This window comes from Dendronephthya gigantea, unplaced genomic scaffold (assembly GCF_004324835.1).
Source record: "Dendronephthya gigantea isolate DGI-Jeju-01 unplaced genomic scaffold, DenGig_1.0 000000F, whole genome shotgun sequence".
Taxonomy (NCBI): domain Eukaryota; kingdom Metazoa; phylum Cnidaria; class Anthozoa; order Malacalcyonacea; family Nephtheidae; genus Dendronephthya; species Dendronephthya gigantea.
Genome location: NW_021163010.1, coordinates 1,819,071 through 1,845,625, shown reverse-complemented (window position 1 = coordinate 1,845,625; position 26,555 = coordinate 1,819,071). Strand labels below are relative to the sequence as shown.

At 35.5% G+C, this 26,555-nt stretch overlaps 6 protein-coding genes across 7 annotated transcripts; 3 read left to right on the top strand and 3 right to left on the bottom strand.

The window, feature by feature from the left end:
- Window positions 1–180: 180 nt before the first annotated feature.
- On the top strand, window positions 181–2,223 carry LOC114517143 (somatostatin receptor type 2-like). Of its 2 annotated transcripts, none has more exons than XM_028536812.1 (2): window positions 181–278; window positions 849–2,223. In XM_028536812.1, exon 2 carries the CDS (start codon window positions 850–852, stop codon window positions 1,747–1,749), a length of 900 nt encoding a protein of 299 aa, XP_028392613.1. In that variant the 5' UTR covers window positions 181–278; window position 849; the 3' UTR covers window positions 1,750–2,223. The 2 variants fall into 2 exon arrangements, with proteins under 2 accessions (XP_028392613.1, XP_028392606.1); XM_028536805.1 differs by lacking the exon at window positions 181–278 and adding an exon at window positions 573–655.
- Window positions 2,224–2,371: 148 nt separating this feature from the next.
- On the bottom strand, window positions 2,372–11,079 carry LOC114517133 (cilia- and flagella-associated protein 69-like). The gene is made up of 29 exons (XM_028536794.1): window positions 10,991–11,079; window positions 10,451–10,510; window positions 10,277–10,342; window positions 9,944–10,053; window positions 9,781–9,857; window positions 9,381–9,479; window positions 9,198–9,271; window positions 9,007–9,079; window positions 8,537–8,621; window positions 8,343–8,403; window positions 8,201–8,235; window positions 7,910–7,975; window positions 7,713–7,773; window positions 7,584–7,632; window positions 7,315–7,358; window positions 6,953–7,030; window positions 6,631–6,847; window positions 6,256–6,420; window positions 5,774–5,889; window positions 5,438–5,556; window positions 5,263–5,344; window positions 4,913–5,105; window positions 4,548–4,688; window positions 4,381–4,457; window positions 4,052–4,249; window positions 3,758–3,844; window positions 3,403–3,470; window positions 3,079–3,121; window positions 2,372–2,944 (listed from the first exon to the last, which is right to left on the bottom strand). The coding sequence occupies exons 1-29, from the start codon at window positions 11,072–11,074 to the stop codon at window positions 2,843–2,845; spliced, it is 2,730 nt and encodes a 909-aa protein (XP_028392595.1). The 5' UTR covers window positions 11,075–11,079; the 3' UTR covers window positions 2,372–2,842.
- A 550-nt stretch (window positions 11,080–11,629) lies between these two features.
- Window positions 11,630–14,179, bottom strand: LOC114521632 (striatin-interacting protein 1-like). Its single transcript, XM_028542132.1, has one exon. It carries the CDS (start codon window positions 14,097–14,099, stop codon window positions 11,802–11,804), a length of 2,298 nt encoding a protein of 765 aa, XP_028397933.1. The 5' UTR covers window positions 14,100–14,179; the 3' UTR covers window positions 11,630–11,801.
- A 439-nt stretch (window positions 14,180–14,618) lies between these two features.
- On the bottom strand, window positions 14,619–15,797 carry LOC114518338 (60S ribosomal protein L37a-like). Its single transcript, XM_028538318.1, has 4 exons — window positions 15,714–15,797; window positions 15,446–15,574; window positions 14,968–15,050; window positions 14,619–14,714 (listed from the first exon to the last, which is right to left on the bottom strand). Exons 1-4 carry the CDS (start codon window positions 15,714–15,716, stop codon window positions 14,651–14,653), a joined length of 279 nt encoding a protein of 92 aa, XP_028394119.1. The 5' UTR covers window positions 15,717–15,797; the 3' UTR covers window positions 14,619–14,650.
- Window positions 15,798–15,898: 101 nt separating this feature from the next.
- Window positions 15,899–18,501, top strand: LOC114519051 (homologous-pairing protein 2 homolog). Its single transcript, XM_028539107.1, has 11 exons — window positions 15,899–16,082; window positions 16,221–16,274; window positions 16,462–16,502; window positions 16,629–16,718; window positions 16,874–16,985; window positions 17,251–17,321; window positions 17,493–17,532; window positions 17,627–17,661; window positions 17,770–17,823; window positions 18,010–18,069; window positions 18,336–18,501. The coding sequence occupies exons 1-11, from the start codon at window positions 16,055–16,057 to the stop codon at window positions 18,393–18,395; spliced, it is 645 nt and encodes a 214-aa protein (XP_028394908.1). The 5' UTR covers window positions 15,899–16,054; the 3' UTR covers window positions 18,396–18,501.
- A 1,216-nt stretch (window positions 18,502–19,717) lies between these two features.
- LOC114522719 lies at window positions 19,718–26,421 on the top strand. The gene is made up of 7 exons (XM_028543464.1): window positions 19,718–19,883; window positions 23,416–23,531; window positions 24,045–24,236; window positions 24,406–24,628; window positions 25,062–25,187; window positions 25,501–25,647; window positions 25,925–26,421. The coding sequence occupies exons 1-7, from the start codon at window positions 19,751–19,753 to the stop codon at window positions 26,164–26,166; spliced, it is 1,179 nt and encodes a 392-aa protein (XP_028399265.1). The 5' UTR covers window positions 19,718–19,750; the 3' UTR covers window positions 26,167–26,421.
- Window positions 26,422–26,555: the final 134 nt, after the last annotated feature.

Here is a 26,555-nt window from a genome sequence, read left to right as displayed (position 1 = left end):
CAGATCACACCGAATGTGACATAGGACATGACGGGTCAAATGGAGTTAATGGACACCCCTTGAAAACTATGCATTCAAAATCATCGTTTCCTGTCAGTATGTTTCATTTTCAGAATGGACACCGGTATTGTTCACGAGTCAAATGCATCAGCATTTAGTTTTCACTAGCATATTCATGAAAGAAGGTTGAAAGTATTGACAGGAAACCACAAGCAATAAACACACCAGTTTCCCGGTTCATTAGATTCCTGATACCCAGCATCAAGTCACTACTGAAGGTGAGTATCGCTGGACTCCCTCGATTGCCTATGGCTATGCATAAATTGTAAAACTGTTATACTAACAACTCTGATTATTGAAACTATTCGTGTAGTTGTCTGCATGAAGCCCATACACTCAACCCAGCCCCGGGGTTCATTCTTCTCAAATATAGCTGAAAGAAATAGCCACTTCAGAGTTTGAAAGCAAACTCAGGCTGTATAGGTCTCCGGGTGTTGAGGCCAAGACAAGGACAGACTATTCAGTCGCAACTTAATTATATCAGCCCGTATAAACAGAGTTTATAATATAACTGTCAACACAAATTATCGACATAAAGTGTTGGAACAACGTGCGAGTATCTGTGGTTGGGTTTCAGGACATTATTCAGTATAAAGTATGTAAAATAAAATTATTTAGTAACGATTTCCTACATATGTTTTAAAGCAACTAGCATTTAGAGTTTCGTTTTCTTTTTTAACCAAGGAACTAGCACCCTAATCCGGCATTATTTTCATTTATCGAAAACACTAAATATTAGTTCACTAATAAAACTGATATTTTTATATTAACGTTTTATATCTTTTCAGCATGACGGACAATTCAAGCATTTGCGAAATGCCACATTCTCATACAGTCGGTATAGCCACAGTGAATGCTATATTCTGTGTTTTGGGTGTGGTTGGTAACAGCCTGGTGTTGGTAGCGGTGTTCAGAACCGTGGAATTACGTACACTAAGTAATTTTTATTTGGTTGTACTGGCCATTGCTGATTTTCTCACGAGCGCCATAGTTCAGCCGATGTTAATTGTCATGGTAATTGACGAAAGCCGAGGGAAATGTGACAAAACTTTCATAACGGCGTTTCGTGGTTTAGGAAACTTCTCGGCTTCTACTTCTTTCCTCCTTTTGTTGTTCATCACAACAGAACGTTTCCTTGCAGTGATGAAACCGATTGTGTATAAAAATTATCATCCCAGACGCAGGTTCGCAATTTTTATTAGCATCAGCGTGATAGCTCCATTGATCTACACTATCCTTCGTCTTGCAGTCAGCAAAAAAGCAACATCATATTTCTCTGTAGTGTTATTTGTGCTTGGTTATTTCTATATCGTGGCATGCTACCTCATAATTTTACTACAGTTGAAACGTCAAAGCAGGAAAATGGAAATGTCAAATAGCACCCCCCATGAAAATAAAAGTTCAACACGCCATGCTGAAAAGGTGGTTACTTCGACTATGGCACTAGTGATTGGACTCTTCACAATCATGTGGATACCGTTCTTCTATTTTCGCATATCGCAACCTTCGACTAACACTGGTGCGGGTTATAACTGGGTCCGAACAACAGCAATCAGTAATTCGGCTTTAAATTTCATCGTGTATGCTTTTCGAATGAAGAGATTCCGAAATGCATTCAAGGCTACAATCAGCGATGGTTTTCATACGATGTTTCAATCACGAACAACTAGCACTGTTACGAGTGCTTAATATTCAACTTTCGCAATTGAGTGGAATGGGATGGTCACCGCTCTCCTTTGGCTGTGTCGACGCGGATATTGTCGAGATGTAAGCATGCAAGACAATGCTTCAGCAGAGCGCGCTATAATGCACCGCTTTCATTTCCATGAGGGCCTAATATAACAAACATTTCCGTAATATCCTCCACACTTCATACGGCCTTGTATTTTTTGCTTCAAGGCAAACCTATGTTAATTGACTTTACGAGGACATATTAGAATTAAAATTGATTATAAATGTCCACCGAAATGTTAACGGCCTTTTCTTCATGTATATACTACAGACATAAGTTTCTTTCCAATTTAAATGGTTAATAAGCTTTGCTTTGATTTAGTTTTATAGAAACATAACAGTAATTTGTTATAGTTTGTTAAAATAGTTACATGTATAGATATATAGGTTAGTTTAGTTAAAAATACTCGTAGTTTAACTTTTTATGACGTTTTGGGGACATATGGGAATACCTTAATATGTAGCAGGCTAAAGACTTTAGTTTTGAGACGAGATCTACAGTCTATATAATACTCGTTTGAATAATTGTAACCATTAATTAATTTTTGTACATGTATTTTTATAGCTTATAGCTGCATGTAGCTTGATAATAGTAAACGGGGAGGATTTAATTGGTCGGTTTGGTTAATTAATGTCATGCAGTAGCTATATACACCAGGCATTTTTCAGCAGTTGCAAATGTCAGTTCGTCACCAATAATTATAATCACTTCTCTCTCTTGCACTGAATAACCTTTCTCCCAAGAAACCCAAGAAATAAGCCCAAAATATTTTACATTCAATGCATTTACAACAAGCTTATTCATATATAAATATATATACAACTATATACATGCCATGAAAATGAACATATAAACGCCAAAAAATCTTCCTTTTCATTTCTTAGAAGTATGAAAAAAATGTGTCATAGGAGTGATTATTTCATAGCAACAAGGAAATTGCAAGAAATATATTTGCACGAATGCGTGCATATATCAACCGCTGAGCTCACAGTCAGACTGGCTCATTTGTTTTATCAACACATACATCTGCAGGCCCATCACATGCATCTTTCACTTTAAAGTTTCTTTACTTTTCAAAAGCTGTGACTGTAACTCAGAACTTTTGCCAGTAGATATATCGCTCGTGATATCCACCAAACGACCACAAAACGTCTAAAAAAGGAATCAGACATACAGCATATGCAGTTGGTTGGCGTCTTGTGAGTGCATGATCTGCTTACATCAATATATGCAAGACTGGCAGGTAAGTCAAATAAATAGGTTGTGTTGCAGTGATTCACACTTACTGTTGTCGTGATATTAGATTGAAGCGTTGTTAGGACTTCGTCCCTATATACAAACAGTTAATCGCAGTGAAAATTATGCATGCATGAAGACACTGTGGCGCACCTGGCCACAGCTGCATAGCTCTGTATTCTGGTATAGCGCCTAAATGTATCTTCAGAACGATCACATAAACCACTAGCATATAGGGTGAGGTATGTATGTATTAAAAAAACCATCCGTTTTTTTCACTTGTTCTGTATAGTTCACCCTGCAAGGCTTCGAGAAGTAAGACGCCTTCTATATCTTCTTCCTTATATATCTTCAAACTATAGACTACTACTTACTCTTCTTCCTCAGTCGTAGTATAAAGACGAGATGATTCAATGTCTGTCAGTTGTTTCTCTTTACTTGCCTATGATGAAAATCGCCGGTTAATTTCGTTTTCATGTTATTCAAAGAAATCGATACCGTTGTATGGCTGACAGGACATGAAGAATCTGAGAACTAACAGTTATATGGGTCCAATAGGTAACTTAAAGATAAAGCAAGAAACATTAAAGCGACGTCGGTAAGGTTATGTACAACAAAACATTTCACTGAAATACCTAACATGCATTCAGTACCATGCAGTAAACTCTATAAAAAATACTATACGGGTATTTTTACAGTCCATTGTCAAGTGCAGAATATAAGAAGTACCTTAAGAACGCTGTAATCAGATGTTCTGTTCACGTAATCATAAAAGTCGTCGAAAGCTTTCTCTCGCTGTTTGTGATTTTCAATAATCTGTGGGAAATACGTTCATATATAATACGTGCATATGGGACTGGTTTTTAAGTATTTGTTAAGATCATACACATGAAAAATGATATTTCATCTAAATAAATAGCAAATCCGTATCGATTCATTTAATTTTAATTCCAGTGATTCCGGTAAAACGGGGGGATAACTATCGTTGTATGTATACAGCCGAGTGGTTTCTGAAATATTTACCTTGGCATAACATGCTTGCTCCTCTGTAAGATCTTGCTGTGTCTGGTTCTGAATGAGTTCTCTTTGAGATGAAACAATACTCGCCGTTCTTTCCTCAAACATTCTCTCTATCTCAGTCAGACAATCAAGATCAGGTGAAACGGGCCGGACATTTTCACGTGCTAATTCAACTGAAACTTCTTGCCAGACTTCAAACATCTAAGAATGGAAACCGCAATGCAATGCTAAAAAAAGGCGATGAAATATACAGGCACGGGAGCAAGCAGCCCACCATATCACGCCAACACCCATAAATAAAAATGATCACAAAATAAATCCTAGACACTAACTTTGAATTCCAGAAAGTTTTCAATAACGGATAATGTCACGTAGTCCATTGTTGACAACCCAGCAATGTCGTTAAAACCTGAAAACAAAGTTGATTCGAAGGGTCAATCCTGTTTTAAAGTTGTTTTTTAACATAAAAGGGTACATGTACATGCATGAGCTTACTCACCGAGCTTAGAAAAAATTGTGTATATTTTTGCACGAATATTTTCAGACACTTCTACCACAGCTGGTGAAGCGACATCAGCAGGCAGTGGAACACAACTCGCACTGTCCATTTGAACCTTTCCCATTAATGGTTTATGCATATCTTAAGAAAACAATAAATAGAGTAAAATAAATAACTGCCAGTCTTCTTAGGTACCACAATCCAGATCCAACTTTAGTCTGATGTTTTCACAAAGAAAAGCGTATAACATTGTGTATACAAAAATGAAGGATCATTAACAACAGCGCCGATAGCTTACTAAGCACATTAAAACACAATAAAGCATTGTAGGACAACAATGTTCCCTTGGTCACAATTCCTCCTACCTTTTATAAGCCACTGTGAAGTTCTTTCTACACCTAGTGACATTTCATCTTTCCGCCACAGATTAATGAGCAGTTTACCAACTGTTATATTAGACTTGCCCCGCCAAGAGTAGACATGCGATAGTGCTTTCGGATTTTCGCAGAGATCCACAAGGCACCCTAGCACAACTCCTTGGATTGTCGGTGGACTGCCCTAAAATAAAACAACGTGTTTAACTCGTGTTCATACTAAACGGGTGTGACTAATTGCACCGCAGAAAGTCGTGGGGAATATTTGCTGTAGAGTGTAGCACAACATAACTTTCCGTCTAATTAATGGTTGTTGCCATGCATTCCAGTATTCGTTATACCTCCAAGAGATCTAATAAGAGAAATATCCCTTCTTCTTCCAAAAATTGCTGTTCTGAAATGTAACAACCCAGAACTGATGACCTGCGGGAAAATAAAATATAATACTCAGCCCTTCTTGTATTGTCAGTTACTACAATTTTAACTTCCTAGTGTAAAGAATGGATCATTTCATACCAGATACAATCAACAGCAGCAAGAAACAACGCGTGATCTCCTAATGGACTGTGAACTTTAGCTGGATCTTTCTTCAAGTATTCAATTACAACACCAACACCACCTGAAGCAAACAGTTCCTAAATAACAAAAACGACAAGTGAGCTAGAACCTACTTACCATCACATAAACCTTATTTTTTGTATATATTTCCTACATATACTGCTGATGTCCTGTATTTATTATACCAGTTCATCTTCTATTAACCAATATACTAATATTCAAAGGTCAGTCAGAAAGCATACTCTTTCAGCATGGAGTTCAGCATGCATGGAACTTCCCAGTATCATTACAAACCTTTCTATGTGAATCACCTTCACATAAACATGAAACGATCAACAACATATCACATTGCATTTCAATGTCAATGATATCATTCTCGTCATGACTGGTGCTGGCGTTCCATAAAATACCTGTCAAGGTCGTCAGAATTTAACACAAATCCATCATCAATATTTAAAATTTGTTTTTATGACGGAATTTTGAATTCACAACAAGTATGCTCATGAATAACTAATCCTATCCATAATGTTTCACAAAAAACAGCCATAGTTCGAAATAGGATTTCTCCTTTTCCAAAGCCCTATCCTTTCAAAACATTCACTCTTCTCTGTTAAACAGCGTTTTCCAGACAGAAATTCAATCTCATTTTTTTTCTAATATACCCATATTTCCCGAGTCATCCCTTCGTTATCCCACCCCTTCTTGTCTTATTTAAAAGAGCACATGCGCCACACCCATAAAAACGAAGTTTACGAAATGAGAATTATTCGACGCACCAGTAATTTGACTTATTGCTCCTTGATCACATAAATCTTGAAGTACCGCCTCGTCTTCGGTCGAACACATCCTTCTTAATAATCGCAGACAATGTCTCATTTGCGCTCTCTTGTTGCCACGACCACCATCTGCGTGATAACTGTTGCCATGGCCACCATAATCACCTAAAATAACGAAAATAATAATCAGATCATTTCCAGTGATCACCTGTTGCTGTTGGCCAGGGTTTTGTCAGTCCAATCCGACGAGATGGTTCTTATAAACAGTAAGCTGTCTGAAGTGTTGAATCCACTTACTATAGTAATTTTAGAATGTATTTCTTATATTCAACCAAGGCTTTGGTGCCAGTAAACTAAATATTAGAAGTGACTAACCCTGACCAACACACCAGTCCAGCAACAGCAGCAATCTGTTGTTCCCCTGACATGTCATATAATCATTAATACACAATGGGGCGATGGTACACATTGCTGATAATGATTGCAATTGAAGTTCTTCAAATTGAGATGGAGTCCAGAGATCTGGCAACAATGTATCGTTTGCTTTCACGTAAGTGAACAAAGACAAAAGGAGACGACCCGATGACATCAACTATTTAAAACAAAATAGTAAAAAAGGTGATGCCATGCAAATTATGAAGTAATTATAAACACAACATTCTTTGGATTTCTGTTTTTTATTCCATTAAAATTTCACCTGAACTGCGGTGGGATCTTTTGACATGGCCACCATCGCACTTATTAACAACTTCTTAAATTCGAAATCTTCATGAATCTGTAGCAGACAGAATAACAACGCTTTAGAAACACAACAAGACAAGCATGACAAAGGTAACACAAATACTAAAGAGAATCGTTTTCTCTCCACGGTGAGCAGGGGATACTAGTCCAAAATTTCTTGCATACACGGGCTAAACTGTATAAAAATACGGCATTTTCAAATTTAGATTTGCACCAGAAAGTAAGCACCCATGCAACCAGGAAATTTCATCCAGGAAATTGCCTGAACTCAAATCTAGACTGCAATGGCTGCTATAAAACGAAGGGATGATAACTTACTTGTTCAAATTTTATATGTTGCGCAAGATGATGACGTGACTTCACTAGACAAAATATAAGGCATCATATAATTATACTGATTAGGATGCAAAGTGATGCGTTGGTAGATATGTGAACTGGACGAAAGTAAAAACAGAAATGTACGTTTACACACGTGCGTCAGAGTGGAACGGGGATTTTCATCCCACATTTTTGCACACATAAAGGGTTGATATTTCTATCCATACACATGCTTAAGACGCTTGTATTTCAGTAGTAAATGCCGATACCTTCTGTTAACGTGGCGCATAATACCACAAGATCAGTGAATCCAGTTTCCTTAAAATGATGTATAAATTTTAAATTTTAAGTATGCAGACATCGTAGAATGGCATTCATTGAACGAAAACTTTCCTTACCACAAATGGTGCAGTTGGCCGGCATGGTGCAATCAATATTGTTATGACTAAAATATCATTTCTAAAAAATATTGTAAGAAATCACTGAAATATTACAAAAAAGACGGGTGATGCACTGGAATTTATGAAGGTTCATCAATGATTCGTTGGGCAGAGGATGCCCATACGAACGATAGTTAATTACAACTTATATATACCTTAACTGTTTATCAGCTTGACTATACCCTTTCGTTACCAGGAACTTGAATGCATTGTTGAGAGCTCTAAAAAAGCATTAAAAGAGTATAATTTGCATAATATAATTAGCACAATATGAATATAACAGTACAACCGACAACTGCGAACTGGGTAATGAGTGACATTCACCCTGGTCTTTGGCTCTATGGAATCTGGTAGTTTATAGAAGCTTATAAATTCTGCATTTTTACATTTTTTTCAATTCAAACGTTTGGAACAAGTAAAGCTAGAAATTCCTAGAAGAGGCTTACCTGATGCAATCATGACAATCCAATTGTTCTGCAATCTATAATTCACAAGAAACAACCGGTATTAAAACTACTATGCCTATCGAATGTCGATACGATGAAAGTGAATGGATCAAGATTTTACCAAACATGTTTATTTTCTTACATTTTCTTTTGTTCCATTATTGAGCATATTCCAGAGAATATCGACGGACAAAAACATTCCCCTTCAATGGTGAAAGATGACATAAAACAAATTTTACATTTATGAAATAATTAGTCTGGTCTAATGACACTCCTGGACGTTTAATTTTACTGGATTGAGATACACTACATCTGATTTGTATACTCATTTTATACCTTCCTGTAGCTTGGTTTGAATCAGCTAAACCACTGCAAACAATACGAGCAGCTCCGGCAGCCAGCATATCATCACAATTTATGGCTAATTTAGTATAAAACAACAAAAGTGAACGTTTATAACCATCATGCACTCTTTCTTATGTTAACAATACTGATGCCCAGAAGCATTATGATTCAGTACGTGGCAAATGCTTCCTGGTTGGACAAATTTGGAATATTAATTTTTTCCCTCTTTCATTAATCATAGAGTTTTAATATCTACAAAATTTAATAGCAATTTGGTATAGCATAATCGGGGCCCAGGGTAAAAGAAAATGATTATGGAATGATTTTCGTCAGATGATAATTAAGGTCGATTAACAGCTTCAGCTTCATAGGAAGTAATAGGAAGAGAAAACGTTAAATTGATAATAAACACCACTACAGTATGTTTCTAGTTGCTTGATAATATTTCATATGCTACCTACCTGAATGGGAAAAATATTGAAGCGCTGTCATTAGTTCCATTTTAACATCAAAGCTGCGACATCTCTCTAAGCACTAGTTGTGGGTCAAAATAATGTAATGTATTCAAACATATTATGACCAAGTTGAGGAAATAAAAATCAAACTTTCGTTTTTTAAATCCTCGTAAAAAATGCAAGCTGTATGTACATACCTTTACAATCGCTTGGACGACAGTGCTTTTTTCAACAACAGACTTATTAAAGTGCGGACTGGTAGGCTCCACTCCTATTGAAAAAATTACACTTTCTTAAATGTCTTTCTTTTGCACATGATTTAGAATATTTATATAATATTGAAGATAGGAAGTAATATCTCAAAAACTAAATAAACCTACCAATATAAATAGTTTGGCTTTCTTTTGAAGAATAGAATTTTGTTAAAGACCTTGCAACTTGAACCTGGATGGCAGCATTTTCCAGGTACATTAAATTTCCTAGCAAAATTCATGATAGTTATATGTACTTGAAGAGTAATATTGCTGTACTTAAATCCGGTATAAGCTATAAGCTAAATTCTGTGGATTTAAGCTAAATTCTGTATAAACTAGTTACCCCCTTCCAAAAGAGGGAAAAGGATGCTGCTTCTGAAGAAGTACGGTTTTAATAATTTTGACACAATTGAAGTGATATTAATTCTTCAATGGTCTGGAAGGTTTAATTATGGGTACACGATGATCATCTCTTACTGTACCACCGGTAATATGAAAAATCCTTTCATATAAGGATTTAATTTACCTAGTTCTGTAATGAACTCAGTGACAGTACTGGAAAAATTTGATTCATCTGAGGTCCTTTCTTTTAAAAGTGGATTTCTGAAAAAGTAGAAAATGGAAAACCTGGTCATTTTCTGTGCACTTTATTGTGAAAGAGATGTAAATATTATAGAAATTACATGTACCTGCAAACTTTCAAAATATCACATAATGGTTTCTCATAAGCTAAATCATTTTCCACTCTCATTGCACATGTTGCAATTAAATGACCAACTGCCCAAATATCTTTTAGTAGCTATATCAACCAGTTGTCAAGAAAGATGAACTTTTAAATATTCAGAACCCTGTGTAAACAGAGCTTGTATAATATGTAATTCATAAACCCTAACAATTGAGGCTCCAGTGGAAGTGGTTATTTTTATTCCAAGAACCTGGCAACTCACAGCTATACAATTTTTGTTCAGTACAAAAAACCACACACTGTGCAACAAAGAACAGTTTATTGCAAAAAAAGATACAAATCCTTTTTTAAATTGTTGTATTAACCTCTTGATGGAACGAATATGGCGATCAACTAGCTTTTCCTGAAATAATTAAGTTTGAAAAAATTTTCCTAGCGTACATAGAGATGACTGAAACAAACAAAATATTTGGTTACAGCTATTTTATTGAGCACTGTGTCCAAACCCTACCGAGTGACGATCAGTGAGCAGTTTCAAAGTTCCTTCCACAGTTACTGTGCTACTTGTTTCCTGCAGGTTGATAATATTTTAAGCAATTGCACTATACCATCAATGTATTAATTAATATTTACCAGTTCAGGCTACACTAAAATTCATTCATGACCATTATTAATTGTAACACAATAAAGGTATTTGCATACAAACAAGACAACGCTGGTGGAACTAAATCAAAATATTGAATCAAGGCCTGGCTGGTAGCCCAGGCTGGACGCCAATGGGCTTGCGTTGAAAATTGTGCCTTCAAAATCTTCACAAAGCACTTCAAAAACTTTATGATTTTATCATTCTAATAATAAACAAATATTCATGTAATGTTACTCGTACAATAAGGAATTAATAGCACTCTGGAAGTTTAAAAATTTCGCTAAAATGTACGCATGTCCAATTTTGCATATTTGAAACATCACGAGTTGTATTATTCGCAAATTGTACGAGAAACATCCCATGGTTACTTATACATATGGTGCGCGAAATAAGGCGCATACGTACCTTCGAATTTAACGTGTTTAAAGAACTTTCAGGTATGATATTATTAACCAAAGGAATTGTTTTTCGTGTTGTCACCTCCGCCATTTTCGATCTTTACAAAATGTGCAAAACTCTTGTTACTATGGTTACTAGGCAACCTAGTGAGTCCAGGAATTATTATATAGCTCAGTGCTCCTGATTATTAGAAAAACCACCGCAGAAAAAACTTTAGTTTTTTTTAAACAAGAAAGAAAAAACTCAAAAAAGGTGCGATTGTTAACAAAATTTTTGTATGGTATTTGGTAAAGTGTTCTTTAAATTGCCGGTTTAAATTAGAGTTTACTATACTCGCTTTTAGGGGGGAACTCCACCCTTTGATACTCTGGATTGTTAACATGGATGAACTATGCGCAAAAATATTAGATAAATAAATAAATATGCGCAATATGTTCGATAAAATCAAATTCGAGAGAGAATGCCAGTCTTGGATAATGAATATAACAATGCTAATTGGCTATGTCTGCAGCAGCTCTTGCCGAACCAGGTTCTAGGTTGGCTTATTTATTTCTTGATATTGTATTGGATATTGGTTCATAATGTATAACAAAAATATGAGATTATATTTTAATAAAAAAACAAATGAAATCAAACTAGTGCTGCAGGCATTTACAACTCTGTGCTTATATTTTATGATGAAAGTAATCAGATCAATATTTCTATTTATTAATTAACTGAGCCTAGTGTTTTGTTGATTGTACAATGCCTAGTGTATATACTCATATAAGATATAACTCCAAATTTACATAATTATGAAATGCAAACCATAAATTAATCACTGGCATAAAGACCAGTCGATGTTACAGTCTGTCTTAGATGAACAACTGCATAACTGTTCCCATTCAATCGGAGCAGAAAACACTTCTCTCTCAAGCCATTTTTCATAGGCATTCTTGAAATCATCAGACAGGTCAACTGGGGAATCTAGGACACTGTGGATGTTTACATCACATTCACTCATCATTTCATCGCCATTGGTGTGAGCTCCATAATGGGTGTTGTTGAAATGATCAATACAAGACTTTAAGGAACCTTCTTCTGCTTGCAGATCAAATGGCCTGGGATCCATGTCATTTCCAAATGCCCAATCATCATTGAGACGATGACGAACTTTCTGATAAACAGCCGACATGGTCTTCATATTTGATTTCCTCCAGTTGCGACCAAGGTACTTAGTCTGAGCTTTCAACAATTTGAGGACATACAACTCCATCATTTCATGTTTAACTTTGAGAGATCGTTTAAGGATAGGTGCTGACTTGAAAACAATTAACATCATTGTCCTGGAGTGCTTCCACTTTGTTAATTTCTGAAGAATGCGCAAGAGATTGATACAAGAAAACATGTTTCTCCAACAGCACATTTCCGAACCATTATTCTCTAGACTTTCTGCTGTCACCTCAGCTTTCTCATTCAGAGCACAAGCAGGAAAATCAAGTTGTGGGATGAAATTCTTGGTGGATATGTAGGAGGAAATATTCTGGTTGAGAAACTTCAAGATCAATGGAATGCAATTTCCACATACTAGATTCTGGCTAATAAATTCAAATTGATAAATATGATTATTTTTGAAATGCTTGAGAAGAAGCAAGATCAAGCCAGAAATAGCCTTGACAATTATCTCCTTGTGTCGATTCACATCAATACCAAGGCGCATGGAATCAAGGACAGTAGTTGGCATTTCTTCAGGCAGAACATCAACTAAAACATTAATGGAATCAGTCTTCGCTTTGGCAGTTGGTGAAGAGGCTAGTAAGATTTTCAATAATGATATCATATACTGAGGCATGTTTGGTAATAATGATTTGTATAATGATTCACAAACTTCATTCTTGGATTGAAATTTCTTTGCAGTGAAAGGTCGTTCTAAAGCATCTTCCTCAGCTTTGAGCTGGTATTCTCCAAGTGATGTATAAATGTGCTTTTTCATCACATGCAGTCCTTCATGTATTGGATGTGGTAGACCAGCCAAAGTGCTATCATCACCAGTTATTTGATAACCAACAAACTTTGATCTGGTCGCATCCAGAAAGAGGTCAATATCTTTTTGGCGAACTTTGGGGCGAGGTCTTGGCTTACGGGTTGCTTTGAATTCATTATCATCTAGATCATCAATTTCATCATTCGCATTTTCTGAACTTGTCATATTGGAATGTGAAGTCTCACCATTTTTATCAGTTATTCCTTCATCAAATGCTTCAGGCAACCCAGCATCTAGTCTCGATTGTCTCTTCACTCTGTCAATGTCATTTGTTCCACCCAATGTAACCAGGATTGTTTTCCACAAAAGCAAAAGAATTTTCTTAATTGGAAAATATGGACAGTTACCTGCACAAAACCTGACAACCATTTCAAATAATACAATATGAAGGCATTCATCATGAACTGGTTGACTCAGTTCAAAGATAAATGTTTCTCGTTGTTCCATCATAAGTTCGGAGTCAGTAGGATCATCATATCTCATTGTTTCAACCATGATATACAGAATATTAAGATATAACCTCAATTGATCACTATCAGCAATAGAAATTGATGGCTTTTGCATTATAATGATTGCTGAATTTGGATTTTCTGATTCCAAATTTAACAACTGAATGATATGATGCAAGATTCCACAAGAATAAAGAAGAAATACATTTTCTCTTGATTGCTTTAGAAGTGCATCCTCACTCATTCCAGCTTCAAATGCACCCTGTGCTAGATAAAGTAATGATAATACAGCTGGTACCCGAACAGAATCATCAATGCTGTCAATCTTATCGATCAATTGATTGAGACACGATTTCTTTTCATTTTCAGACAGTTCATTCCATCTTTTCACACTGGGGAACTCGCAATGAAACGCTTCTTTATTTCTTTTGAATTCTTCTTCTTCTGTATAACTGTATAATTCTGCGATTTCATCCTGAATAGATTGGGCATCAGAGTAAGTAAATTCAACATCAGGTACTCCATCAAGCGCATTGTCCGCTTCTCCTTTCTGTCGCTTCAAAAGTTCACGAAGCTTAGGAATTCCACGAATATTTTTCTTGTCAGCGCTCATACTTCCTTCTCCTACTAAACGAACCTCCATTATTCACTGGATAACCTTGCTAAAAGTACAAATTCTGTGTAAAACTAATAAAAATAGACTCAACATATAGTTTAATCCAAGTTTATAGTTAGGCGCGGGCGGCAAGACGGGCGGTTGCGGGTGATCCAGCTACACTTTGATGTTTAGAATGTAATTTAGGTCTTGGGAAAGAATGGATATTGTAGGGTGCTAATTACATATCTAACATCAAGGTTGACGCAATTTTAAAATAGAAAAATGTGGGTGATTGTTAGCCTGGGAATACAGATGCCTTGGCTAGGTGATTGTAGCACTATGCTAGGATTCCATCAACATATAAACTAACATTTATTCATAACTGAATCCACACAGGCCTCGTCATTCACCAACCACAACCTATATACAATATTTTGGACCAGCAGAATTTTAGGACTTGTAGGAAAAATTTCTCTATTCCATCTACGAAGTACAAACAGCCTGTATTTTGTAGAATAGGATACCTGCCCCTCCCCACGACAATATTTATAAACACAACAATGATCTAGTTTCTCAGATTTTATTAACAAGTTCATTTAAGTTTCCTTTATTTCACGAAGACGACGTACAGCACTTCTCACTGTAGCGGCAGCAGTGGTACTACAAAAGATATAGTAATTCTTAATTGCAGATAATTCTGAGAGATATCAGATTTGTCAAAGGACTAGGGGTCAACTATCCATCTTTCATCATCAACCATCAACAATTTTGCATTCCAAAAAAAATGGATACTTATGACCAAAATTTCAACCAGAAGTATTCATGAATAAGCCAATATCCAATGAATATTTATGTTTCCGAAAACTACAAAACATAGAATTATAAACATATCAAAACATTGGATATAATATACCTGACAACCCAAGCTCCACCTGCCATAGTCTTATTACAGCCTTTACAGTGCCATATACCAACACATCTTCTTTTTAGTGTGTCCTTAAAAATTTTAACATTTTGTTATCCGATGCACACTAGCATGCACAAAGCTATTATCTAGGGGAAAAAAGCATTGGTATCTGAAATAATAGTGAAATATGAAAAAGATATTATACTAGGGTGAGTAGGGGAGAGTTGTATAAAAAGATAGTTAACTTTTATTTGTGATAGAATTGTCAAATCAGAATTGTGTAATTTGGAATTAACTGGGATTCATCTATGAAGTTAAACCATAAAGGTTTAAAATCTAAGATTAGGTGAGTTAGTTTGGAATCTCAGATACAGATGAACTGCCGCCTGCCAACTGAATTTCATTCATGTTTTCTTAGAATCATAATATAAGAAACAAAATATAAGTCAGACATAAGTCAAACTTTTATTAAAAACACACTCACTTTTCCACAAAATGTGCATGTGTATCTCGCGTGTTGGGAAACCTCGATTTTTTTAATCATTTTTCTCAACGAAGCACCATATCTTGTTCCATATTTTCCAACAACCCCCACCTTTTTTGTACGTTTAGCCTATCCAAAATAAATATCTAAACTATTAAAAAATTACATTTTCGTAAAAATACAATATTTAAAATTTTGTATACTAGTATTATACTGGTTTAAAAGGAAGGATGGGCACAGAAATAATGGATTTTTGCTATGACTTTACCATTTCTGTTTACTTCGTTGAGACAGGACGAAAGAAGAGAATTTTTTAGGAAAAACCGCTGACTATAATCGACCGAAGGCACACGAGCATCCCTACAACTGAGCTATTTAAAATTCTGGAATTTAATATATAGCTCAGTGATCCCTACCCTCATACCCCCCCCCCCCAATTCATGGCGCCAAAAGTTTTGGAAGGCGGGCGGGTAATTTTAAAATGTGGATTGTAGATCGTATTTATGGCCGAGTCCCGCCGAGATGGGAACTTTTTTCCAAAATACAAAATATGTGCTCAGTTGCTCTTGCTGTTAATTAGTAGTACCACTTTTTTATTTTAAAGAAATAATGAGTAAAAAGAAAGACGAAGCTGAAGGTATATGTTATTGCATTCCATTTCAACTATTCTATTATAATATTATCTCGCAACACTGTCAGACAAAGCGTAGGCGGTTTACTAGTAATTGTTAACTGTGATTTTGAATAGGCAGAAATATTTATTTGTTAAATATAGCTGCCACCTCAATTCTGGAGTATCTGAATAAACAGAATAGACCATACAGTGCAGGTTAGTGTTGTTTCTATGGTCATTTTGCCACACAAAGTGGTGTGTCTGTTCTGTGGTCTGTTTTATGGTTATATTATTGATTATTATAAACTAGGTGCATGCTATATTTTGATGATCTTGTTATGTAGATGATCTTATGATGGCATATCAGCTATGTTAACATTCAAAACAAACTTCATATATTTAGGTGATATTTTCTCCAATTTGCATGGAAAGTTTGGAAAAACAGTAAGTCCATATCTATATAGACAGGTTAATTGATTACAGGTTAATAGATGTAAATAATTTATTGAAAATGAAAAAGTCTATCTCATTCATCCCATTTGTAATCAGTGAACTAATTATATAATTTAGGCTGTAGTAAAAGCATGTGAGAGTTTAGCAGCACTTGGAAAAATTAATGAGAAGATTTATGGAAAACAAAAAGTTTATGCACCCAAGCAGGTATTAATTAAGCATTTTATACCAATGATTTTATAGAAAATTATTTATTCTATATACGCATATTTGTGATGTGCTGCAGAGCCTGGTAAAGATAGAGATAAACTGGCAATTGTTTATTTAATCAAAAACCTGATTGTGCGCTTCCTATGATCTAGGAACAATTTGGTGACTATAGTGAAAACGACCTAAAACAAATCACTGAAGAAATAAGCAAGTATGAGAGAGATTGGAAGGACCTCCAAGGCTCTTGTAAAACCTTGGAAGAAGGTACATTAAAAATGTAATTTGTGTAAAAGATTACTTTGTCAATATATGCATGTGGCCTGATATCTTTTGAGTCTTGTGTTGGAGATGAAACTGAATTAAAAATAAAACGGAAAGCAAGCTTCAACCCAGGCTGACTTTCAGACAGAATGCAAATCCATGGTTGTTTATTTTATTGATGTAATAAACAATATTTTACATTTTAGGCTAGTTAACATTCTCAATATAATATTTGATAATTATTTCTCACATGGGATTTGTCTAAAAGAATTTAGAGCACTGAAGAGCAGCTTAACAACACAAGATGCAGCAACAAGGCTTAAAGAGCTCAATGAAAATGTAAAATATATCTTTCTTTTTTGCATATATCCTTTCTTCCCTCTAATTATGCATCATTTTACTATTTTTTTTTTGTCTTTTTTCAAATGGCAATACAGCTAATTTTGTTTCTTGTTTCCTTGTTTTGTGGGAATGTCATGTTTTATCTGTCAATATCTCCTTTTCATACAGTGCCGAAAATACCAAGAACATTTGAAACGTATTAAATCAGGTAATATAATATACAGTATTTATATGTATCATTAATACCCTTTTTGAGAATGACGAGAATGAGAATTAAAGTACAGTGATGCCTTGCCTTTTAGCTTCAAATCATATTTCACCAGTGGAAAAGGAGAAAGTGAGTAAATACTAAATAGTGTGTACATCATGTTCCATGACTGTATGTCTATATTAGTATATATATTGGAAATTTATTTCAATTTATCATCTCGTCTTTGTGCCACAGATAGTTAAGAAGCGAAAAACTGTTGTTCAGGTGTGGAAGAAAAGAAAGCGCATAGTACGTAAACCAATAATGGCTATATGCATCCAGGTTTTTAGTCTGACTATGTTTGAGGTATTCTGTCCTCATCAACAAACATGCAATGCCAATGTTTCAATTTTATATTAGAGTATTCTGGTGAATCACTTAAATAACGCGCGCTCGGCGTTATTGAATTTTTCACATTTTGATTTCTTACTAAAGGCATCAGATATGATGGATACTATCCTTGAAAGTTATCCAAAAACTAAGAAACAATTTATTGTGAGTAAACCTTCCGCAACAGTTTGCTTTTTAGATAGAGGTCTTGTTTTTCATTTAATTCATAGATCGGCTCGACACTGAATTCGTTTTTGCTGAATTGAGAAAACTATTGAAAATCTAGCAAAGACATCGTGTATAAATTTCTGTCGAGCTATAAAGATCAGGGGTTTAACAGCCACGTCTAGCTATATAGGCCTATAGCTATAATTTTAACGTTTTCAAGTTAGACAAACAATTGTTGGTCTGTATATTTTGTTATTTTTCAGGAAGATGTTGGTATTGAGACTGATGAAGAATACAACGTTACCGTACCACAGGGATGCTAAAATCGAACTTAACTTGTTAATAGCCTTAATAGCGCTATAGGCTTACCTATTTTATCTATCATCCTTGTAACTAATTTCTGTGTGCGTATATTATGTTGATTTTTAAAATATACATACCTATTCAAAAACTGAATAGAATTACTGACTAGTTAGTAGAGTGCAACGGTAAACAGAAGTTTTTGTACTGATTAGAGTACGAGGGTTCTTCACTTTTTATTCTCTTTTATTCTTTGGGTAAAGTCAAAGTAAGGTTTTACCGTATACAATAAATACTAGGCATGGTCGGTTTCGAATATTCAATTTTAAGACTAAAGTATAAAAACGTAGCAAACATTTATTTTCGTCCACCTCGGGAAATAATGCATAACGCATATTCAATGCTATTGATATTCTGTTATCACGCGTACGCCAACTATTTTATTGTTTTGTCATGCATCTAATCGCAGACACAGAATCGATAATCATGTTTATAAATGATTAAAAACATCGTTCAGTATTGTTTCTCGATTTGATTAGAATATTCATATATTGGACTGCAATTTTTTATTTTCTAAATGGATCCCCGAATCCGCCAGTTCCGTAGTCCTCTGTGTCGGATGAGCGACCTGGCAAGAAGTGTCATCACCGTTAAAGGCGCGAAAATTATTCGCACTGATTGGATTAGGATAGGGAGCACTTTGCTGTAAGCTGATTGGCTGATATATACGCGCTCATAGCGATCGTCATATCAGCACGCGGCTAACAACTCGCTAGCAATATATCAAATTTAGAATAAGTTCCGACATACCGGTTTTACCTCAGTGCGTAAATTATTGATAGAGATTTATCGATTTAATCATTCCATTTATAAGCCTTTCTCTCCCCTCTCCCTGAGTGTTTCACCTGTCATTACATCGCATATTCATGCATTAACTTGACCTTCATTATAATCAGAAATTTAGTCTGCCACAGAGATTTAACCACAGTCGCATTTATAATCCTTTTACATGTGTCGACTGAATGATTATATACAAACTGTACAAAAAAAAACGCAAAATGGGACATTTTAACCAAGAGGTCAGTATTTGCCCAATTTCCTGAAGTATCATTGATCAAGTCTCATTCAGCGTCTTTCAGTCTAAAACGTCAGATCTTGCGAAAATATTCACCACTTTTTGAAAAATGTCATGCCACAAGTTTTTTATTTGTTTAAATCTGCAACTTTAATACTAAATGTATTCACCATTCATAATAAAAAAATTATGCAAATAGATGCGCGTTGTTGACAGTGGTGTCATCAATATATAGGACGCTCTTAGTTTAACTCAGTGTCAGATATCGTAACCGGACACGACTCGTGAGAAGTTGACCGAAACATGGAAGTCCCAAAACACTTAGCTAATTTGATGTTGTTAATCCTTGGTTTTATCGTGGAAACTAATGCTATTCCTTACAAGACAGGTAGCACGACACTTGGATTTGGATCAGCTAAGAATGTTTTAATCTTCGGTAAGAATGGCTAACTTAATCTTACGCGTTTGTTCTTGTCTGTCCTTATCTAGCAAATGAAGATGACGCAACTAAACATATGCACGATTGAGATGCACCAGTGAAACATTATAATTAAACATATTCCTATACATTTTCCTTAAATCTGGTTTCATGGCATCTCTCAGTAGAATCATGATTGACTTCTTCAATCAACGACTCCTATTCTGACTTAGGTAAACAAAGATAGTCTGAAAAATCAATAGTGGCTACTCTTCGTAAACAATCAGTTAACTACTGTATTCCTGGCAATTCCCTTCGGTGATCTTGAATAAAAGTTATTCAGCGACTTCAATTCAAGCACTGTTTCACAACATTATTTTTATCCCTTTTCTAACGGTTTATCATTGAGTTGAGTAGTAATAAGTTGACGAGTGCGACCTTCAATTATATTTATATATATATATTAAGTCAGGCAACAAGTTCTAAGTTTTGCGTATGATAACTTTTGTTTGCTATACATGCATGAACCGGACCTCCACTGAATTACTGATTTAAGTAAGAGCAAAATTGTTATGCGTTTAAAAACAGATTAACGTAAAATAGTGTTGAGTGCATGTTATGTAAGTTAGGTATAACATTGTCATATGCCCGATGTGAAAAACCTGTACGTATTATTGAAAGAGAAAAGCCAGAAATTTTATATTTCTGCCAAATACGAGTGATTTTAAAAGTTCCAATGACTTTACTCAGTAACAAAGACTGTACAATAACTATACAGTTGCACTTGCCACTTGAAAGTTGGGAATTTATTGAAACAAGTTCATCGTTGATGTCACCCTGTCACATGAACCTATATATATATGGCCCTTTTTTACAAACATATGTTTGATATTTTGCGGTGTAGATCAGTGCAAACAGGGTCAAATTTGGTAACTTCTAGATTCGTGTCACATTAATCGTTGAATTAGAGTATTCAATTCAGCATATAAAAAGTTGTTTTAGCTGATGTTTTCATGGTTGGATTTCTTATGCGCTGTTTCATTTCATCGTTTTTATTTTCCTCATTGATGTTAACAAACTCAACAACGCCAAATTAAACAATTTAATTTCACGCAGGGTGAGCCAAGAAAAGACCCAGGAGTGCGGGGTTGGTTTAGATCAGTATTGTTTATACTCACTGGGAAATTTTATAATCATTTTTTGCACGGCGTCGGCATCTGAAGATCGCTTCATTTAGCCTTTACTAGGCTTCAGGGCTGCATTTTGTCATACCCTTTACCAATCAAATTATACTTGACGAAATCATATGTTAAATGGACTCTTCCTTTCTCCAGTTTTCCCTTCTTTCAGTCATTAAGAGCTGCATGCAATACGCGTCTTCCAAACAGAATCAGCGAATGAGTCAAACATGCATTATATAAGGAAGACTTGGGTCACATGCAAATGCTGTCTTTTTAATGTATGATGAAAACATGTCTCTAAATACAGGCTGTAGCTGTAGCTATAGCTTTATTTCAGAACATACCTACGTCTAACTGTTCACAGCTTGTGACAAAGTAAATATCTTAGTGAAGGAAGATATAGAATAAAATCGCTAATCATATAATTAATTATGATCAAGCTCTCATGCAGAGTATAAACACAACTTGCAATGATTCTTAATAATAACATGCTGTTTGATCCTATCAGTATTTCCGAAAGATAATTGGCTTTGGCTCCACTGTCTAGGGAACCGAATGTTAGTCTTATTTGCTCTTTTTACCTTTTTGTTTAACCGATGGCGATGGCAATGCGTCGCCTGATTGCTGAGTCCGAGTACTGACTACAAGTCTGCATGCACCGAATTTTCAACTGACTTGCACAGATGATCAACGAAAATGTTCAGCATGAGACAATAAAATGTTCAATAAACGCTTTCAAGTTCAGTTATTGTCTGGCATTGTCATGTGTTTGCATTAGCGGTACTGGAGACAAAAAGGCTATAAAATCGCCAAGTCTTTGTTAAAGATTTCATGCATCCTTACGTCCCGTGTATTAAACTTTTACAATAATATCACACGATATAAATGAAGTGTTCTACAGCAGGTTGCTTGCAGAGGTGCTAATTGAAGAAAGGCAATTCTCAGAACATTCCTCACTTTGACTTATATACGTAACGTTTTTGGCATTACAAGAAGTCTTTTTAAACTATATATATGTTGCTCTCGTACTGATAATGAAATTTTATATTTACACGCGCAATTATACCATTGGCCCATGCACGGATAATTGACAAGTCATGTGAGGGTTATGGGGGTGAAGATGGCGTTGTAACTCTAACTTCCAACATGCTGAATTAAGTAGTGACATGTGTAATGGTGTTATCACACTGTGATTAAACTACGTGCATTCTTCTGTCAATACTGAGTACAATATGTTTTCAATGGAACTTCGCATGCAACTTTTACAAAAACCTTTTGAACCGTAAGCTACGGAACGCTGCGAAAAAGAGCATATATATACCTAACCATGCAAAAGAATGGTAAAAAATATTTATCACACACAAGTGACACAACGGATCCGTACACATCTTATATACCTCATTTTTTTGTTCTTCGGTTCAAAAAGACTCCCACGACAAAACAACGCGCAGAAAAAAGCGGCGGTTTAATAATTTAGTATATGCAAAATAACAATCATCATCATCATAATCATAATAATAATAATAATAATAGTAATAATACAAACATAGGATAAGCGTTCCCCAATTAATACTGACAGGAAAACAGACGCGTGAAAGTCAATATCAATGACAATTTTTCAAAACATTGCATGGTTCAGTGGTTGTAAAAACATGTAATTCTATATCCACATATAGCTACGTTAGTATATGCTCTTTCTTGGTGGTTTTTCACTGAGTATCTTAATCCATGGCGTCACCTGTCTAATCCTATGCCGTGATTACTATATAGTGCGAGAACTGCATGATGTAGATAATATCAAATACATCCGATCTTTGAGCAGATCAAAATGATAATGCATGGATGATAAGACTGTCCCCTATTTTCTTGGCGTTATTCGCCTTATTCATGTTTCTCGTTTACAATTCGATCAGGACACCTTAAGTTTGCGACAAATTTGAGAGTTATACTTATGATTATTCTTTTTTATTACTGTATATATGCATTGATGCAAAATTGACTAATTTTTAAGTAACTGACTAACTGTATTCTTTATTCCACTTCTCTAGCTTAATTTTCATACAACCGTCCTCATGCAGCAGTTAGAGATATATAAACACATTGAGTCAAAGCTGAGATGCCTATTTTCTGATGGCGAAATCTCACTTTTATCAGTTTTATACATCTAAAACTTTTAAAATAAATGTATCTTGTCCGTTCAAAAAAAAAACAATTCAGCAAATGATGTTTGGCCTAACGTATAGCTGTCTCTGTCCAGTTCCCATATGTCTTTGATGGATACCGTCAAATCACCCCATCACTGCCATGCACTGGTTTTTGAAACAGGCGATTTTAAGTATCTGTGATACTGTTATTTTCTTTAACTATAGGTATTGATGGCCTTGGTGGAGTTCATTTAAAAAACGTAACATCCAAATACCCAGGGCTTCGTTCATTCTTTGAGAAAGGAAGTTTTACAACTAAAGCAAGATGTGAAACGCCAACAGTAAGAATGAACCAGCTAGCAATAGGCTAAACTAAATCTATAGCATTCAGCATTGGATAAAAAGAGCACTGTGCAAAGTTATAACATGCTATTTGGCGTGTGTGCATATCTGTATATTTATAAACTTCGAGGCCAAGATTACGGGGCGTTTCTAACACTTCCGCCTTACATTTTCACATTTTCCTGCCCGAATACTAAACCAATTTTATAACATTTAGCTGTAATTTGTTCCTTTTGTGATCATTAAAACGTCATTTAGGTCCGACCCATTTGGGTGGGAAAACCCAGCGGTAGGAACGAGATTACACAGCCAGAAACGCCACGGGCTTGTGGCATGAGTGCATACTTCTATTAATCTTCTTAGACCTCCGTAAAAAAAATGCAGCTGAGCTGGCAGTTAATTAAATTACAGTAGAAGGTTTTAGCCAGCAGCGCTTCGGATCCCTTAATCATTGCTTTTAAAAGATTCCATTTCCTTTTTCTGTTACAAGATCTCGTATATTCTTCTTTCAGGTAAGTGCGTCAAACTGGGGCACACTAATTACTGGTATGACACCAGCTGAAGCTGGTATTCAAGCTAATTACTGGACACCAAAATATGCTCGACCTAAAAACATCACTCAACGAAGTCATTTTGCACCAATCTCTGGAGAGGGAGTGCCTGAGAGTATCTTTGATGTTATACGCAAACAGAAAGATTTAAAGGTAAAGTTTCCTTTCTTACATGGGCAATCCAACCACAGGACCACTCTTATAAACAAAAAACGCACTTTCTTCAAAAACAAATAGTATAACCTTTTGCATGCATTCACCCCTAGCCCACCATAAGGTTTATAAAAGCGGTAATTTTAATTTCGTCTGGATCTACTTTTAGGTCTACATGGGTTATACTTGGGATTGGTTTCATCATTTCACAACAAACGAGACCGTTGATCGCATGTTCCGAGGAGCACAAGAACCTTACTTTAATGGCACTAGTGATTGGTTGAAATGTGCATTCAGTTTTGGATGTATCAAACATTCTGATGATGCTGTTTATCAGGCGACTGTCAAGGCGATCAAGGAGATGCAACCAAATGTTATGTTCCTACATTTTTGTAAGCAATAGAACTGACCAATTCAACACGTACAATATACAATAACCCACAATATACACACCCTGCAGGCAGCTAAATTAAACGTATAATATACACACCTTGCAGGCAGCTAAATCAAACGTACAATATACACACCTTGCAGGCAGCTAAATACTATAAGGCTATATATCATAAGCTAAATAGTTCATCATAAGCTAAATCATTTTTCAACAATGTTGTCGAAACCCGACCATCAGAAAATTGATTGACTCTTAATTGTGAATGTATATGCTGCATTTAGTGGAAATTTAAGGATGCTCCAGGCTATATCCGATCCAGCTTTGTGATATTGTATGTTGTCTGAAAAGCCCCCTTCCCTTGGATGCAGATATGAATTCTTAGCTTTAAAACATTGTTGTTGAAGGCTGAAGCCATTTTTTTAAACATATTCTAGCTCGCGTTGATAAAGCTGGTCATGAACATTGCTGGGGATGCAAAGAATACTACGATGAGTTGGAAGTTATTGATGGTTACATTCAAGGAATTATTAATGTATTGAATGAAACAAAAACATCTGAAGGTAGCTGGCTTTCATTTTTCACATTGTGACACCTGTATTGTATCGCGTAGGTCGTAGGTACTGTTACCCTAGGCAATGACGACGTACAAATCCAGACTATGCCATATAACTTGTTTATACACAGATGCCTGCCGATTCAAAATACTTGAATGCCAAAATGCCCAATAGAAATGTCGATGGTTAATTGACGCACTGGAGACAGAAGTTAATAAGAAAACAAACCTTTTCATTAATTGTGAACCTTTGTCATAAAGCGCTTCTGGCAATATTAATGTGTTTCTACGGATAATTTTTAACAGTTTGTATGTTTTAGGCAAGAGCATGTTAGATGAAACATTAATGATGGTCGTCAGTGATCATGGTGGATATAGAAAAACACACGGAACATGTAATGGTCCTAATAAGGAATGTTTAAGTTTTACTATGACTGCTACAATGAATGTACCATTGCTTCTCCAAGGTAATCTTTAGTTGAACATAACATTAAACTGTAGAGTCAGAAAAAACAAACTAAATTCATATCTAAAGGACTCTCTGTCGTGGTTCTCAAATGTCGTTGAGTAAATTATGACCACTGGTACTTCTATGTACCTCAAAGGTTAAAAACATCTGGAAAGGATGACGTGACCAGTAACCCCTAATCCTAAAGTCCGCAGTGCGCTGTTTATTTTCTTCAGTCAGTGCATGACTATCTATAGAATAACTATTTCATTTGTTTTGCATTATGTTTTCGTTAGGTCCAGGAATAAGGATGAAGTATAACATGAGTGCCCGCAAGACTTATGTCGCAAACAGAGATGTCGTCCAAACTGCGCTCCATGCGTTAGGGTTGGAGAAAGGTGAATACATGACTGGTAGAGTGTTACATGAAGTATTCACGGAGTCAAAGATGGCAGCTGTGAATAAAGCCAGACGTTTTGTCAGTGGATTTCATATACTCGTCATAGCCGTTCTGTCGTGTACTCTCTACCTTCTTTAGAATTTTACCGAAATTTTATTGTGCCTCAATCAATCTCCTATTGTGATAGTGGTTGTCCATTTTGGGGTTTCCTAGGGTGGAATCCACAGAACCTCTTGGACTCTAATGCCAATTTATTTAGTAATTTAAATTATAGAAAAACGTTGTAGGGAGCGCCTCACCATGCACATCAACGCTTCGTTCTATTGACTTGCTCAGATCGTATATAATCATCATTTAGACGCTGTAATTCATGCCTTAGTATAGATTTGTGATTAAAAGCATTGTTGAATTATTTTTTGTCATTTTGTCAATGAAATGTTTCAACATTGGGAAGTAAAACTGCAGCATACGTACATGACTTATCAAGAAATATTGTGTTTGTTTCGACTGGGCCATTGTTAATTGAA

Excerpts from the sequence above, each read along its gene's own strand:
- LOC114517143 (XM_028536812.1), top strand. The coding sequence starts at position 850 with ATGACGGACAATTCAAGCATTTGCGAAATGCCACATTCTCATACAGTC.
- LOC114517133 (XM_028536794.1), bottom strand. The coding sequence starts at position 11,074 with ATGGCGGAGGTGACAACACGAAAAACAATTCCTTTGGTTAATAATATC. Across the intron at positions 7,633-7,712 it reads GGCCAACTGCACCATTTGTG|GAAACTGGATTCACTGATCT; the intron begins GTAAGGAAAGTT and ends CATCATTTTAAG. Across the intron at positions 4,250-4,380 it reads AAAACTTTCTGGAATTCAAA|ATGTTTGAAGTCTGGCAAGA; the intron begins GTTAGTGTCTAG and ends TTCCATTCTTAG.
- LOC114521632 (XM_028542132.1), bottom strand. The coding sequence starts at position 14,099 with ATGGAGGTTCGTTTAGTAGGAGAAGGAAGTATGAGCGCTGACAAGAAA.
- LOC114518338 (XM_028538318.1), bottom strand. Across the intron at positions 15,051-15,445 it reads CATGCACATTTTGTGGAAAA|GACACACTAAAAAGAAGATG; the intron begins GTGAGTGTGTTT and ends AAAATTTTTAAG. Across the intron at positions 14,715-14,967 it reads GGTGGAGCTTGGGTTGTCAG|TACCACTGCTGCCGCTACAG; the intron begins GTATATTATATC and ends TATCTTTTGTAG.
- LOC114519051 (XM_028539107.1), top strand. The coding sequence starts at position 16,055 with ATGAGTAAAAAGAAAGACGAAGCTGAAG. Across the intron at positions 16,275-16,461 it reads GAATAGACCATACAGTGCAG|GTGATATTTTCTCCAATTTG; the intron begins GTTAGTGTTGTT and ends TCATATATTTAG. Across the intron at positions 17,533-17,626 it reads TTTGAAACGTATTAAATCAG|CTTCAAATCATATTTCACCA; the intron begins GTAATATAATAT and ends CTTGCCTTTTAG.
- LOC114522719 (XM_028543464.1), top strand. The coding sequence starts at position 19,751 with ATGGAAGTCCCAAAACACTTAGCTAATTTGATGTTGTTAATCCTTGGT. Across the intron at positions 23,532-24,044 it reads CAAGATGTGAAACGCCAACA|GTAAGTGCGTCAAACTGGGG; the intron begins GTAAGAATGAAC and ends TTCTTCTTTCAG. Across the intron at positions 24,237-24,405 it reads GCAAACAGAAAGATTTAAAG|GTCTACATGGGTTATACTTG; the intron begins GTAAAGTTTCCT and ends ATCTACTTTTAG.